The sequence below is a fragment of the Notolepis coatsorum genome (assembly GCF_963971535.1).
Source record: "Notolepis coatsorum genome assembly, chromosome: 13".
NCBI lineage: Eukaryota > Metazoa > Chordata > Actinopteri > Aulopiformes > Paralepididae > Notolepis > Notolepis coatsorum.
The window spans coordinates 27,374,674-27,390,407 of NC_140177.1; the positions used below are offsets into that span (position 1 = coordinate 27,374,674).

Consider the following 15,734-nt stretch of genomic DNA (forward strand, 5'->3'; position numbering starts at 1 on the left):
TAATTGCATGTAGATTCGTTGCTTTCGGATATCACTATCAGTGCGGTCTGACATGGGGGCGAACAACAGCACACAACGTTCTCCTTCGAGTCGGATGAGAATGACAAGTCAACCAGCATTAGCCGGCTAGCTACCTAGCATGTAACAAGCTACCATAACGCGCGTTCAACATAGTGGACTATACTGAGCGGCTTTGGCTTTGCTTAAATGCAGCCGAGTGACATTTTATTATTACCGAATTATTACCGGGTTTCCCCCCATATCACGACTCGCCCATATGCCCTTCACAACGGTGATGTTGTCATACTTGTCATTCAGACCTGCTGAACCCCTAGCGTTGACATGAGATTCGATTCCAATGTATTGTCATCATACAGCACAAGTACAGTACAACCAGAATACGTTTGGCATCCAACCAGAGTGCAAATGTAACAAGTCAAGTTCAAGTTGTTTTATTTAGCTATTAATTACAGTGAAATGCTTGGTTCTTTCACTGCCCAGCCCAGTCCAACCCAGTCCAGCCCAACTTCCCCTGCCCAACCCAGTCCAGTCCAGCATCTTTCACTGCCCAGTTCAGCCCAACCCAGTCCAGAATAGTTCCCTCTTTATGTTAATATGTGATATCCTAATATTTTTGAGAGAGTAGAGACAGTGTGATTAATACATGTTGTATGCTAATATTGTGGAGTAGAGACACTTAATGTTTTATGCTAATAAATATTTTAAAGAGTAGAGACACGGTGTGATTATTACTATGATTGAAAATCAATTTAGACGAAGACATACAAAGAAGTAATTATCACAATTAGATTTTTGGCTGGTAAAAAAATCTGTTTGGCTGGTAAGCCAAAACGTTTGTTTCCTCCCCTACTTACAGATGTGTTCAATAGACTCACAGGAATTGTGTAAAGTTGCCCAAATAGTGCTAGGAATAGCAATGCATGTCCCCTTTAAGAGGCAGCTAAAAACTTACCTCAACAGGCAGGCTTTTAAACAACACCTATATGTCTTTTTGTTTTGTTATTTTCTTCAAATGTTTCCCCTTACTGTATTTTATTGATGTTATATATTACTGTTGTAAAGCACTCTGTTCACTTGTGCTGAGAAGGGCTCTATAGAAATAAAGTTTTACTTACTTTACTCTACTCCGTTTTCATTCTCTCTCACGCTCCGACTTCCTTACCCTTTCTTGCCCCGGTCCTAAATAATTTCTCTGCGGTTGAGCGAAAGTCTCCCTCTGTTCCGTCTGTGTGGTGCAGCAGAGGGTTTGACTGACAGACAGGACGGCCATGTCGCGCGGAGCTCTCGACAAGCTCCAAGCTGGTGTGTATTATGCGAGAGATACCGGAGCAGCGTCTCAGCCCCCCCCCCCCCCTCCCGCGATTCACTTAGCATGGGAGATGAGCTCGGATTCAATTCAGACCGTTTCATGTTCCGTAAAGGGATTTTCAATTGAGCACTTTGTCAATCCACTTACTCTGTGAAATGGATGTGAAAACGATAGGTCCTCTCAACATGGTAAATGGCTCACATTCGTATGGAATCGGGAGTGTTTTTTTCCTTTTTTACCCCATGGTGTGCAGGACTCCCGCCGTGGGCTATGAGCGGCAAATTGTGGTCACTCACTCATCCACTCACTCACTCACTCACTCACTCACTCACTCACTCACTCACTCACTCACTCACTCACTCACTCACTCACTCACTCACTCACTCACTCACTCACTCACTCACTCACTCACTCACTCACTCACTCACTCACTCACTCACTCACTCACTCACTCACTCATCCACTCACTCACTCATCCACTCACTCACTCACTCATCCACTCACTCACTCATCCACTCACTCACTCACTCACTCACTCACTCACTCACTCACTCACTCATCCACTCACTCATCCACTCACTCACTCACTCACTCATCCACTCACTCACTCATCCACTCACTCACTCACTCATCCACTCACTCACTCACTCATCCACTCACTCACTCACTCACTCACTCACTCATCCACTCACTCACTCACTCATCCACTCACTCACTCACTCACTCACTCACTCACTCATCCACTCACTCACTCACTCATCCACTCACTCACTCACTCATCCATCCACTCACTCACTCATCCACTCACTCACTCATCCACTCACTTACTCATGGATGATCTGTCGTTTTGAAGGACACATGTGCAGGTGGCGCTTCTAGCGATGCCTTTCTTTGCATTTCCTAAAATGGTCACCTTGCCTGCCATGAAAAAAATATAAATGGTCATCCAAAGCGCTTGACCTCACATTCACTCACACATTCACACACTGACGACCATGCAAGGTGCCAACCTGCTCATCGGGAGCAGTTAGGGGTTAAGTGCCTTGCTCAAGGACACTTCGACACACTGCCCGGGAATCGAACTGGGAACCTTTCGACTACCGGGCGACTGCTCTACCTACTGAGCCACTGTCGCCCCACTGTAAGTGATCCCACTTACACCTGCTAAATATTACCAGCTGCTTGTTGCAACACCTTCCTCTGAGTGTCCCAGAATCACAGCTTCACACGGCATCACGCTCCTTACACGAGATCTTTGAAGCACAGATTTACTGCGTATTGTAACGTCACCCCATCTAGAACAGGGTCATTGGTCATTGAACTAGTCCTTGTGGCAATAGATGCACACTACGCATTACGTTGTGTCAGTCGTCAATATAACAGTAGCGCATAGGCAAAGTAAGGATGGAAACTGTCAAAGAAATCAGAAATCTGCATTGGAAAACTATTTCAAGTGTTACTACAAATAAAAACATAGTAACATTGCGAAGATAATGTGTGTGTATGTGTGTGTCACTGAAAGAAAGAAAATACAAAAACTCTATATGCCATCCCGTCTGTCCAATAATACAATTCCCCAGAGCTCAAATTAAAAGATTAAAAGATGCCCTGCTATTAGTCTGCTGTTGTCCGCTTTCTCATTAACGCTGCTTTGTTGCACCTACACGTGCAGTACGGGTGCTCTGTGGGTCTGTCTCTTTGAACACTGCCTTGTTGCACCTACATGAACAGTACGGGTGCTCTGTGCACAATAGAGAGCATCCTGACTGGTAACATCACCTCCTGGTTTGGGAATAGCACCGCACAAGACCGCAGCAGACTACAGAGAGTGTCCCGTTCAGCCGAGCGCACAATTGGAGGTGGGCTTCCCACTCTCCAGGACATTTATAACAAGCGGTGCAGGGCCAAGGCTAAGAGAATAATCAAAGACTCCAGCCACCCAAACAACTGCCTCTTTGAACTGCTGTGGTCAGGCAAGCGCTACCGGAGTCTCATGGCCATTACAGAGAGACTCAGAAGGAGCTTCTATCCACAGGCCATCAGGATGCTCAATGACAATGACACTATGTAACAACCCATCATCTACACACACTGCACACACATCCACATGTACACACTCACTTTAAACAAACACTCACCTTACCACTCACTTTATTCACTTTAGACACTTTATATTTATCTATTATTAAGAGATTTGCACCACATTCATACCTCATTTGCACCCTACCCTAAGTTTTGTACCTCTGCATTGTACCTCACTGTTACTAATTTTACTCTGTATTGTATGTATATTGACTTTACTTACTTGTTAATTACTTTTTTTACTTACTTTCTTTTTACTGTATGTAGCACACTATCAGGGGCTGATACAGAAACATCATAAAGTATTCTGTATTTTGTTGTGACAAATAATAAACAAACTTGAAACAAACTTGAAACTTGAACTGTGGGTCCGTCTCTTTGAACACTGCCTTGTTGCACCTACACGTGCAGTACAGGTGCTCTGTGGGTCCGTCTCATTAATGCTGCCTTACTGCGCTGTGTCTGTGGGTCTGGACCGCTCCATGCTCGCTTCTTTTCTCCTGGTGAACTCTTATCCAGCACTGCAGGTCACGTGCATCGCCTTATTTCATTAAGTTGATTCTATGATGCAATGAGGTATGAAATTTGATAGTTTCACCTCTATTCCAATTATATTGGGGAGCTTGCAAATGACCCACAGGCGCACTCTGGTCAACAACCACCTATGGCTGGCTTGTGAATTACCACACAATCTCATTATTGCGTTAAGCCTGCATATAATGAAGGGAACTGGGGGGTCCATTAAAATGTCCTCTGTGTCGAGTGTAATTCACTTAATGGAAGGCCCCGCTTTACTCTGAGAAAAGCGGCTATTTGGAAAAGGGAGAGGGGGGCGAGATAGCAAGAGAGAGGGAGAAGGATGTGAGTGAGAGAGAGAGAGAGAGAGAGAGAGAGAGAGAGAGAGAGAGAGAGAGAGAGAGAGAGAGAGCGAGAGAGAGAGAGAGAGAGAGAGAGAGAGAGAGTGTACAGTGCCTCTAAATCTCCCCATGCTCTTGTCTGAGTGGCTGGCTGGCCCAGTGAAAGTGAATTAAAGCTGCACTATATTTAATCACAGCTTGTTTTCTGGGGTCATCTACAATCCATTTCTGTGTGCACCAAGGGAGCTCTCAATAGTCCCATTGTCGAGGCATTATGAAACGCTGTTATTATCAGCAGGGCCCTTTTTATGAATGTCATTCTCCATCTTCCTCCTCCTCTTCTTCTTCGCGGTTATTTATTTGGCCAATCGTACGTAGGCATCCAACAGGAGGCCCTGCCTTAGCGAATGAAAAGGTTTCTACACGCAGACTTCAGACAAAACACGGACACTGGTTGTCCCACAGACCCGGTTAATAACCAAAGGTGACTGGGCCTTCCAATTTATGGCCCCTACCCTTTGGAACACCCTCCCCCTTTCTATGCATTCACTTGACAACCTATCCACTTTTAAGGAACAGTTGAAAACGTTTTTATTCAGACAGGCTTTTAATTCATTTGAATTAATTCCTGGTTGTATACTTTATTTATTTATAATTGTTGTTCTGTTTTTAGGACTGACATTTATGTTGCACTCATATTTAGTTATTTAATTTACTTATGTTATGCCTATGCTTACGTCGTGTCAGAAATGTTTTATGTGTAGTGCGTTCATCTCTGTAACTGTTGCGATGTTTTACTTCTGTGAAGCACTTTGTGATTTTATCTGTGAAAGGTGCTATACAAATAAAGTTTACTTACTTTACTTACTGTTGAATGGTATAATGGCATGGGCGCTCAATAGCAGCCTTTGATTCCAATCTCGAGTAAAGTTTGAGTGAATCTTCAGAATGGATGTTTGTCAGGGCGGTCAGGTGGCGTAGCGGAGATTGCGTTCGTCACCAACCCCGGAGATGCTGGATTCGCCTGTTCGAATCCAGCTCACAGCTCCGGGGTTGTCACCAGCTTGGCTGGCCGTTCACACTAATACAATTGGCAGTATTAGAGGGTGGGAGAAGCTGGCGGGGTGGGTCCGGGTCGTTGTAAACAGCGACTCCTACAGTTCGGTCGGGGCGCCTGCTAAGCGCGGATAGGATCTAAGGGCGGTAGTGTGATCCTTCCACACGTTACACGCTCTCAGTGAGAGTCCGCGCTGCCAGGTGAAAAGAAGCGGTTGATTGGCTAGACGTGTGTCGGAGGAAGCACGTGATAACCTCCACTCTCCCAGACCGACTGTGGGGGGTAAGTGCGCAGCGACCAGGAAGGGGATTGGGAATTGGCATAACGACTAACATTGGGATGGGAGAAAATCGGAGGAAAAAGGAGGGGGAAAAAGATTAAAAAAAAAGTAAAAAAATAATGGATGTTTGTCTCGTACAAAAGCCCATATAACTCTGTATGATAGCATGTACAATAGTGCTGAATATATATATATATATTAGGGATGTCCGATATTATCGGCCGATATCGGCAGTAAAATGTGATATCGGAAAATATCGGTATCGAAAAAAATAAAAATAAAAAAACAATAACAATTTTACATTTATTTAACCTTTATTTACCCAGGCAAGCAAGTAAGAACCAATTCTTATTTTATTTATTGTCAAAAGTATGCATGTTGGTTTAATTCAACAACAAGAGATATGTAATGTTAATTTTTTCTTTTTTAATGATCATATTTTGCACAGATAATGCTTACATTTAGAAAGCCTTTTGAATGCATCCAGTGAAATTATTAGTTACCTGAAATTATTCCGTTTTTTTGGGGGGAAACCCTGCATATATCGGTATCAGTTGGTATCGGTAATTAAGAGTTGGACAATATCGGAATATCGGTAAAAAAGTCAATATCGAGCATCCCTAATATATATACATATCTGTCTGAATATACCTGCTTATTACATGGCGTTTTCACATTCGCCGAAATGCTTGCTTGTGATTGGTCAATAGCCCCCCGACTGCGGTCATTATTTTTCAATAATGACCGCTGTTTTTTCAATAATGACCGCAGTGTGCAGCTGTTGGCAATCAAGCCCACTGACACACACTGTTTCAGTGCAATTCAGTGCTGCCGGCGATGACAGGGGGCGGAGCGACGAGCGGAGCCAGAACACAGCGGAGCCAGAACAGAGGCTGCTGCCCGCGATAATAATAATCACTTTATTTGGGCTGACAGAGCCACAGAACAACTGCGATTTGTCAAATGAATTAGGTATATTGTTAGTAAGTTAGCCATGTAATAAGCGGGATAATGTATAGCCTACTCGGTCATTGTCGCAAAATAATTGACCTTCACTACGTTTAAAACACCTCGGCGCGGCGCCTCGGTATTTTAAACTCCGTGTCGGTCAATTATTTTGCGACAATGACCTCGTAGCCATACATTATCCCTTACATATAATTCATCTATATACCTACTTTAGTTATAACGCTGTATAATAGCATGTAAAATAATGCTGTATATATATATATATATATATATATATCTGTGTACACATACAGTACCTGCATATAATCCTTTTGACATATACTATATCTACATATCCCTACCTACTCTTACTAGTTACGCTGCTGGCCAATATGACTACTACCATACCTGTATTGTATACATATTAATACTTGAATTAATAACTCTGTACATAAATCTGATTAGCACTATACTCAATAGTACCAATTCATATATTTTATACCCAGTTTAATCTCCTGTACAGTCCATATTATTATTTAGAGAGAGAGAGAGAGAGAGAGAGAGAGAGAGAGAGAGAGAGAGAGAGAGAGAGAGAGAGAGAGAGAGAGAGAGAGAGAGAGAGAGAGAGAGAGAGAGAGAGAGAGAGAGAGAGAGAGAGAGAGAGAGAGAGAGAGAGAGAGAGAGAGAGAGAGAGAGAGAGAGAGAGAGAGAGAGAGAGAGAGAGAGAGAGAGGAGAGAGAGAGAGAGAGAGAGAGAGAGAGATGCTAGTCATGACTGGCATGTCTGCAAACCATGTCCCATTTACACATGGGATGAATCATAATATTGCTGGTTTCTTACATCAGAATGGGAGATAACAGTCTGGGAGAAAGTGAATTAGGGACACGTTGCATCAGCGCAGCAGGTGTGTTCAGCGAGGCCTGTGGGTTGATGGGTTGTGTTGGTTTTAGATCAATACATAAAGCAGTGGGGGACAGGTTGGTGACACAGTCCATAATGACTGGATAGCCCAGAGGCCAAAGCGGCAGACGCCACTAAACTGAATGCCAATTCACTCTAATGACCAATTACCAACCAAGCACAATAGATTCTTTGACTAGAACCAGCCAGTGACTCGGTTAAAAAGCGTTCGATAGAATTAATACAAGTGGGAGGGAGAGGGTAATCCTGAATTTCCTACTTGTCTGTTTACAGAGCAGAGCAATCTACTCCCAATCAAAACCTAATGAGTTAATTATGATTGTTTATATTTGGGTATATTAGCTTTCGGTTTACTAAAAACGTGTCCTTATTAAAGGATTAGTGTGTTTGGGGAACTGGCTAATGTGAGTAAGCAAACAGCATGTGGTCTACCTGCTTGTCATGGGGACGGGCAGTGGATCAACAGCATAATGTTACGGAGAAACTTGATAGCTTTCTACAGCCATCTAGTGGCCATGCCTGTTCATTGCACCCTGCAAGTAGTGGCCTTCAACAGCAGGCTGCACTAAAACGGGTCATTATTTTTCAGGAAGAGTGGAAATTGTCCAACTCCCCTCAGGGTTGCGCCATAGAAATTCACGTTTGAAATGAAACCGTTCGTTCATTGCCACTTGCTGAAACAGAATTCTTGTGGCGGAATAAATTACAGGCAGAATTGAAAGACTATTCATATTCAACCATCACTCTTACAGACACAGTATCTGCTAAACACAGGAGTTGATCATATGAAGTTGTAAAAATCAATGATCTGCGGGGGTGACCGTGGCTCAGGAGGTAGAGTGGACGACCGGTAATCAGAAGGTTCTCGGTTCGATTCCTGCTCCTCCGGGCAGTGTGTCAAAGTGTCCTTGAGTGAGACACTTAACCCCTAACTTCTCCTGATGAGCAGGTTGGCACCTCGCATGGTAGCCTCCTCCGTCAGTGTGTGAATGTGTGAGTGAATGTGTGAATGTGAGGCAGGAGTTGTAAAGCGCTTTGGATAAATGCAGTCCATTTCAATGCATAATTACATCTACCAATAATCCTAATCCTCGTCATCATCATAACTACAGTGACTTGTAGGCTGTAGCATGTGCACAACTCTCCCATCATCAGCTTTACTCAAAACATTATTAGTACAAGACCACCAGTGTCACTAATAAGGGATGTTCAAAAACAGATCCCTATTGGCTTGTTAAGACGTATATTCATGTCCAGGGCCAAACACTGAGAAACTAGGAGCACATAAAACTGGGTTACAGTTTGACCAGTAGGGTTGGGTACCGAACTCTTAGGTACTTTTAACGGTACCGACCGAATTACACACTAGTTCAATCTGTAGCAAATTTGGGGACCTTTACATGTTTAGTATAAGAGTGTAATATACTAGACAAGAGGGAGCCTTTGACAAATATATATATTACTGTCCCTTTGTGTGGTGTGTTACAACAATAAATAACGAAGGTTATCCTATAACCCTAGTTATATGAATATGGCGAGCGCTCTGTTCTATTGGAACTGTCCCTTTAATCATATGCTATCATGAACATTTTCAACCACTTGCACACACCTACACCTGCCTGGCCACGCCCACATCCGCTCACATATAAGTGGGGCCATGGCCATACTACCAGCTCCTCCAGAATCCGGGGAGGGTCCGGGCCCCCCCTAGTGAGGGACGGGAGGGAGACCGGACCTGACTGTGCGATGAGGGAACAGTACCTCAAACGCACAGGGTGAACAGACCGTGGGACTTACCTTTGTTTAGAAGGGCCCACGACTACTCGGTCGCGCATCCCGCACGCCACCAGGGAACGGACGTGAAGCAAAAAACCCACGTCACAGCCCCCAACATCGCGGGGTCGGGGTCAAAAAACCACGACCCCGTGGCAAGGCCGTAGCAGCAGGGCGCGGAGGAGGCCCCAGCCCCAGGCCACATCCCGGGGGCCAGGACCCCCCGAAAAAGGGGCCTGGCGAAGTCAACAAGGCCGCGGCATCGAGACCCCACCAGACGGTCACTGGTGACACCACCCCCCACATCGCCAGCGTATCGGACAGGGCCTACAATAGGTGAAGGCCCTTCTCCACCTGGCACGCCGCTCCAAAGCGCTCCAAGGAGGCTTCCCCCCCACAATGTCGTGGGGCCAGCTGGCGCACCGGAGAGACAACCCTCCAAGGAGGTTGATCCCTCAATCCAGGCCGACAGGTCTTAACAAGAGCAGAACTCGACCTGCGCCCGGAGCACTGCAGACTAGACAGGCGCCTAAGGGGCTAACTGTAAGAACAGTATCACGGCGGAAAGGGTGTTCGGTATGCCGTGCACCATGTCACAATCTCATAGGGTCACGAACCTCGCAGAGTCGGAGTTAGCCAACTCCGCCAGCGAACAGATTCCACCACGAACCCTGACCCTGCCAATTTATTAATCCCGCTGGGTCGAGGTTCAGAGAAAGAGTTTGACACAATTGGCAGATGTCATGAAACATGCAGGGGCATACTCTCGGGCAGCCGGGGTCAGACCCGGGCTCAACCGGAGTCGACTCTGCTACCAACACACCGGGGAGACAACCACGCCCCTATGTTTATTAACAGAAAATGGTTGCTCCCTTAACCCATTAAGAAACCCCGGAAACATAACTGCGCATATACACAGGCTATACAATGCAGTTCAAGGCGTTTCAGGTTTAAAAAGGGTTAACCCAGGCCAACAGGTCAACGAGGGCAAGGCCCGACCTGGGCCTGGAGGACCGGGACCTACACAGGGATGCATAGAGCAGAAGCAGCCTCCCCGACAGCCCCCTCCCAGCCCCGGTTTAGCAGGGAGGGAGGGGTGAAATGAATGGAGAAGGACCAACCCACCTAACATTGTGCAAAAAGGTACAACATAGTATGGACCAATGCACACCACTGTTAAGGGCAACTCGTAGTGGCATCTATATGACACACACATTCATGACATCAACCCCTGTGACGTCCGGCCCGCCCCTGACATTTCCCCCCTGGAAAAGCTCAGGGTCCTTTGGGGTACCAGAACTTGATCCAAAACATCACAGGGGGCGCCACCAAGACGGTCAGTATGCGAGCGCACCGCTCCCGGTGGCCCACCTAACAGGCGTGAAACCCCCCTGCCAATGTTTGATCTACTCCGTCATCTCCCCCCGGAGATGTACGCGAGTCTAACCTAGTGCACTGGCGCTCGGTAGAGATAAAAATCTCCTTCCCAGCCGACTGCATAAAAAACACGTTTTTATGATGTTGGGCAACCAAGGCGCGCCGGTCCCAAAAAGCGGATTCAATCATTGAAAAACACCCTGGGCCAGTGCTGATTGGTCTCGTAAGAACAAACGCTGATTTATGAAACAACGTGTATGCTCGTAAAGAACCTGAGAACAGTGACGGCGAATTTCTAACAAGAAAGAGACCCACAATGTTTCCCCTCGCTGTCTGGGACGAGCAGCAGGAAGCCGGTACTAGAGACACAGACACAGGCTCTTATACGACGAGCCTGGGAATAAAAACCGCGTCAATTCTGCTCTTTATGTAAGAGGGGAAGACAGCGGTTTTCCCAGAGAGACCTCAACGTGAGTGAAACAATTGAAAAAGGTTCATGTAACAGATTGGACCAAGTAGACAAAACGGCCCAATATACACTACTGTTAAAGAGCAGAGCAGAAGGACCAACAGTCTTGACTGCATCGCATCATCCATCCTTTACAATGACAGCGGTCTGTAGCACAGGCCCTGTAACTCACGGACATGTCTCTTGGCTAGGGATGCACCGATCCGACTTTTTCAGTCCCGATACCTGGGTTTGGTCCAAATCTTTTTCCCAAAAATATAATGTATCCACGTTTTTATTTTTTTATATACATATTTTGTTTTTAAGAATTGTAAAGGATCACAAGTGTAAACTTCATTCATTCAATTAATAAACTGTATGCCTCACTGTCACTGTGTGGAAGAGACTGGGATCATTCTTTTGTGCAAGGCAACATCAGGCTTGACTTAAAACATTACTTTCCTAACTTAGTGAAACTAAATGTAACAAATTAACACAGATATAAATGTACTGAATGGTTATTTATTATTTTATTTCGTATAAAAAAAATTAAAAAAAAATGTATCCGATATATATATATTTTTACTAGTGCTGTCAAACGATTAAAATATTTAACTCGATTAATCGCATGATTGTCCATAGTTAACTCGCGATTAATCGCAAATTAATTGCATTTTTATTTATTTTTTTTACCTTAAACGGATATTTTTCAAGTTCCAAGTTTTAATACTCTTATCAACATGCGAGTCAACAAATGCTTGCTTTATGCAGCCATTTAACACAAAAGGATGACCCTCATGCATTGCAAATTTGCATCAAATTCAAAACAGAGTGATGCACAAAATAACTTAAAAGAAAATAATAATTTAAAACAATGAATAAAGTGTGCATGAAATAATAGGGGAAAGAAAACGTTAGGAACTTGTTACATTCACCCACACAAGGGCTGATTAATCACACACCCCCGCCCCCTCTCTCACACACACACACTCTCTAGCTCTCTTTCTCTCTTGCCCCTTCCTCATCTCTCTCACCCCCCTCTCTCTCTATATCTCTCTCTCACACACACACACACACACACACACACACACACACACACACACACACACTTCAGAAACAAACGTAGTATCAATGAGAGCATCAATAATACACCTGAGTGAAGTCTAATAATAAAAAAAAAAAAAAAAATCTTTTTAAGTTTATCTTGAGTTAAAAAAATTTGTGGCATTAATAGAATCGGGAGTTAACACGTTAATATCGCGTTAAATCTGACAGCCTTAATTTTTACCGATACCCGATCCAGCTATTTTACTGATATCGGTGGCCGATACCGATACCAATATCGGATCAGTGCATCCCTACTCTTGGCCAATAAGAAAACACGCCTGTGACGTCTTCAATGGCCTCTTCTTCTTTTTCTTCTCGAGCCTGGGAATAAAAACCGTGTCAATTCTGCTCTTTATGTAAGAGGGGAAGACAGCGGTTTTCCCAGAGAGACCTCAACGTGATTGAAACAGTTGAAAAAGGTTCATGTAACAGATTGGACTAAGTAGACAAAACTGCCCAATATACACTACTGTTAGAGAGCAGAGCAGAAGGACCAACAGTCTCGACTGCATCGCATCATCTATCCTTTACAATGACAGTGGTCTGTAGCACAGGCCCTGTAACTCACGGACATGTCTCTTGGCCAATAAGAAAACGCGCATGCGACGTCTTCAATGGCCGGGGAAATCCTGTGTCCCACTATCCTAATTTGGTGTGGGAGACAGGGAAATCCCCCCCCCCCCCCCCTCCCTGTGACAAGAGAGAGAACACCTTTGTCAGGGAGACCGATAGGTAGAAAGACACAACCTCTCGGCCAATCAGTTTCGTAAAGGATATAACTATATCCGGGGGGGGGTTATCCACCTCACCCCTGATACGACGCAATAAAAAAAGCTGAGCCGTGACACCAGTTGTATAGTGCGCTAAATGAAAGCACATACACCTGTAGTGTAATAGCTTCACATCCTGCACGCCAACCACAGCTGATAACCTTGTTTGTGTAAAAAACGGGTTTTATCCACGGCTCTGGCTTACGTGCGAAAAATTACTATTTTTTATCTTTACCCTTAAGCAAAGAGAAAATATCAGAGTGAAGAGAGGGACTCAAAAAGTCCTTGGTTTACATGCTACATATGTACAACTCTGTAAGCTAACAATAGCACACCAGTTGCGGACTCAATGCTACGTTTTATCCTAAAACGTATTTACATGAAACAGAAGGGGTGATGTGTCCTACCTGTACCCCCGGGTCGCAGGACAACTGGCAGCAACAATGGTGGTCTCCCCGTTGACGAGGCCTCTTGCTGGCGAGGCCAGTAGTGGCGACGGCTGGAGTCCTGCTCCGGCGTTTCACCCATATCCTGCGGCCGGCCGTGGTGCAGGCTGACGACATCTTCCGCCAGAGATGACGCCGAATCAGAGTGTCCAGAGCCCGCTATCTCCCCGCGGCTATCGCTAACGGTTAGCCACAGGCTAACTGCCAGCTACAGGGGCTAACGGCTAGCTACAAGCTAACGGCTCGCTAATAAAGCTGCGTAAGGCGGAGGGCAGGCCTGGTCACTCCAGATAGCCAACTGCCTAGCCCAAATAAAGGGCAGACAACGCTCGCCTCCCTCATAGGACGGCGTTGCCAGAGATACAGTGGCGTCGGCAGCGGAGCCCCGTTTGTATGGGCCGCTGCCGCCCTAAGCTCGGGAACAAAAACACGCAACTCCCTTGCATACTTTCCTCCGTCTCGCTCGCATCCCTTGTGGCGGGAGGCTCAACTCACTTTCTCTTTCTGATAGGCGGGAGCCAACGTCCAGTGCGGATGGCAGTAGGGCATCCCGTCTCGGAGGTGGGATTTGAACCCAGACTCGGAGTACAGGGCTCCCAGGAAAACAAAGCACACTCTGCCCGAGGGGAGAGAGCTCTGTCTTCGTGGGCCGTCAAACAAGAACTCCCCGCCCCCTCCATGTAATCCTAATTGTCCATCGGACGCTACAGGCTAACGGCTAGCTACAAGCTAACGGCTAGCTACTGTAGCTGTATCGGACGCGATGGAGAGGTAACGGAGGAATCCTCGCCTGGAACCGGCTGTTCTGCGGGGCCGTATGCCTGAGCAGCCGACCCGCACAACTGAGACCGTCCGCCCCCGCCTCTCACCGCCAATTGACGTGAGCGAGCAGAGGCGGAGAGCCCGCGCCGCAAGACACCACCCACCAGAGAGACCATCGGACCAGCCGACTGCCTCCCGCGGCAATAGTATCCAGCTGCACAGCCGGAGAGCAACGCTGGCGGGGGAACTGCCCAGCAACGCGCACTCTCCTCCGGGCACTGCTGAGGCTCACCTGCCTGCCACAAACGTGGAGCAGGAAAGCCCCACTACGCCCAGAGGAAGCCCGAATGTGAAGCGCCGGTGGAGGTCAGAGTAACCCTCTAGACTCTCCGGTGGTGACGACATTATCCTTTCTTTCTCCCGTAAATTAGTGAGAGAGGGAAAAACAAAAGACTATGCCAACACAGCTCCTATAACTAACTAACTACTTCAGCACTGATCTGAAGAGGTGCCCTGCACGTACTTCCAGGTGGTGAAAGTAGGGAAGGAGCTGGTAGTATGGCCATGGCCCCGCTTATATGTGAGCGGATGTGGGCGTGCCAGGCAGGTGTAGGTGCGTGCAAGTGGTTGAACGTTTTCATGATAGCATATGATTAAAGGGACAGTTCCAATAGAGCAGAGCGTAAAGCCATATAAAATATAACTAAATGTTCTAAATAAATAACAAAAAAAGTTTTGTTATTACAGAGAGTTAAGTACAGAAAAAAGGTTCTGTTGGGTACCGATGCTGAATTCCAGGAACAGGTACCGGTACGGTACCGATTCAAATGTGAACGGTACCCAACCCTATTGACCAGGCAGCACAAACCCCCTTAGTTGACTAAGACAGCCATTTTGACATCTGTCAGGAGAGATTATAATGCTATCTATGCTCACTGATGCCCTTTGAAGAGCGTTCTAACGTAAAGTGTAAATGTAAAGTGTAAAGTGCAAGTGTAAAGTGTAAATGTAAAGTTATGGGTGCTGCAGTAGCCGTGAGGCCTGCAGTGAAACATGGAGAAGATCAAAACGGGAGCAAACGTTGTGCAAAGCACAACAAAAGACGGAAGGCTTTACTTACTCCTCTTCCGCCGGCTCTGTGGGGGTTGTCAAGGCGATGGTTTCCATGGTGAGCTCCACTTTGCGAACGCTGCCGAAGAAGTCAGTGATGAGGACGCTCCCCGGGTCCCGGAGGAACAGGTCGGTACGGTGGCCCGGGGTGGACACACACTGACTCTTAGGACACACCTTGTACTGGAGGAGAAACACACACAATGACAAAAACAGGCATATCAGAAATATGGAGCGGGGGAAATTAGTTAACGGAACGACCGTCTCCTGCTTGTTGACAAGTGGTTAACATCATTTTTGTGATAATATTTTTTTAATTTATTGCAGCAAGATTACATTCAAAACTAAAGTTCACTTTTAAAGTTCACCCTGAGGTCCAAGCTGCCACCACTATCTTATCTCAGCCTACAGTGGATTTCAACAGCCAGATTATTCCACATCGTAACCTTTGAATGCTCCAAACACG

General features: G+C 45.9%; 1 protein-coding gene across 1 annotated transcript in view; it reads right to left on the minus strand.

Annotated features, from left to right (window-relative positions):
• pigk (phosphatidylinositol glycan anchor biosynthesis, class K) overlaps positions 1 to 15,734 on the minus strand; it is a 95,668-nt gene that overhangs the window by 30,961 nt on the left and 48,973 nt on the right. Inside the window, exon 9 of the mRNA XM_084327210.1 lies at positions 15,279 to 15,451. Coding sequence (XP_084183336.1) covers positions 15,279 to 15,451 — 173 coding nt within the window. The remainder of the gene's footprint in view (positions 1 to 15,278; positions 15,452 to 15,734) is intronic.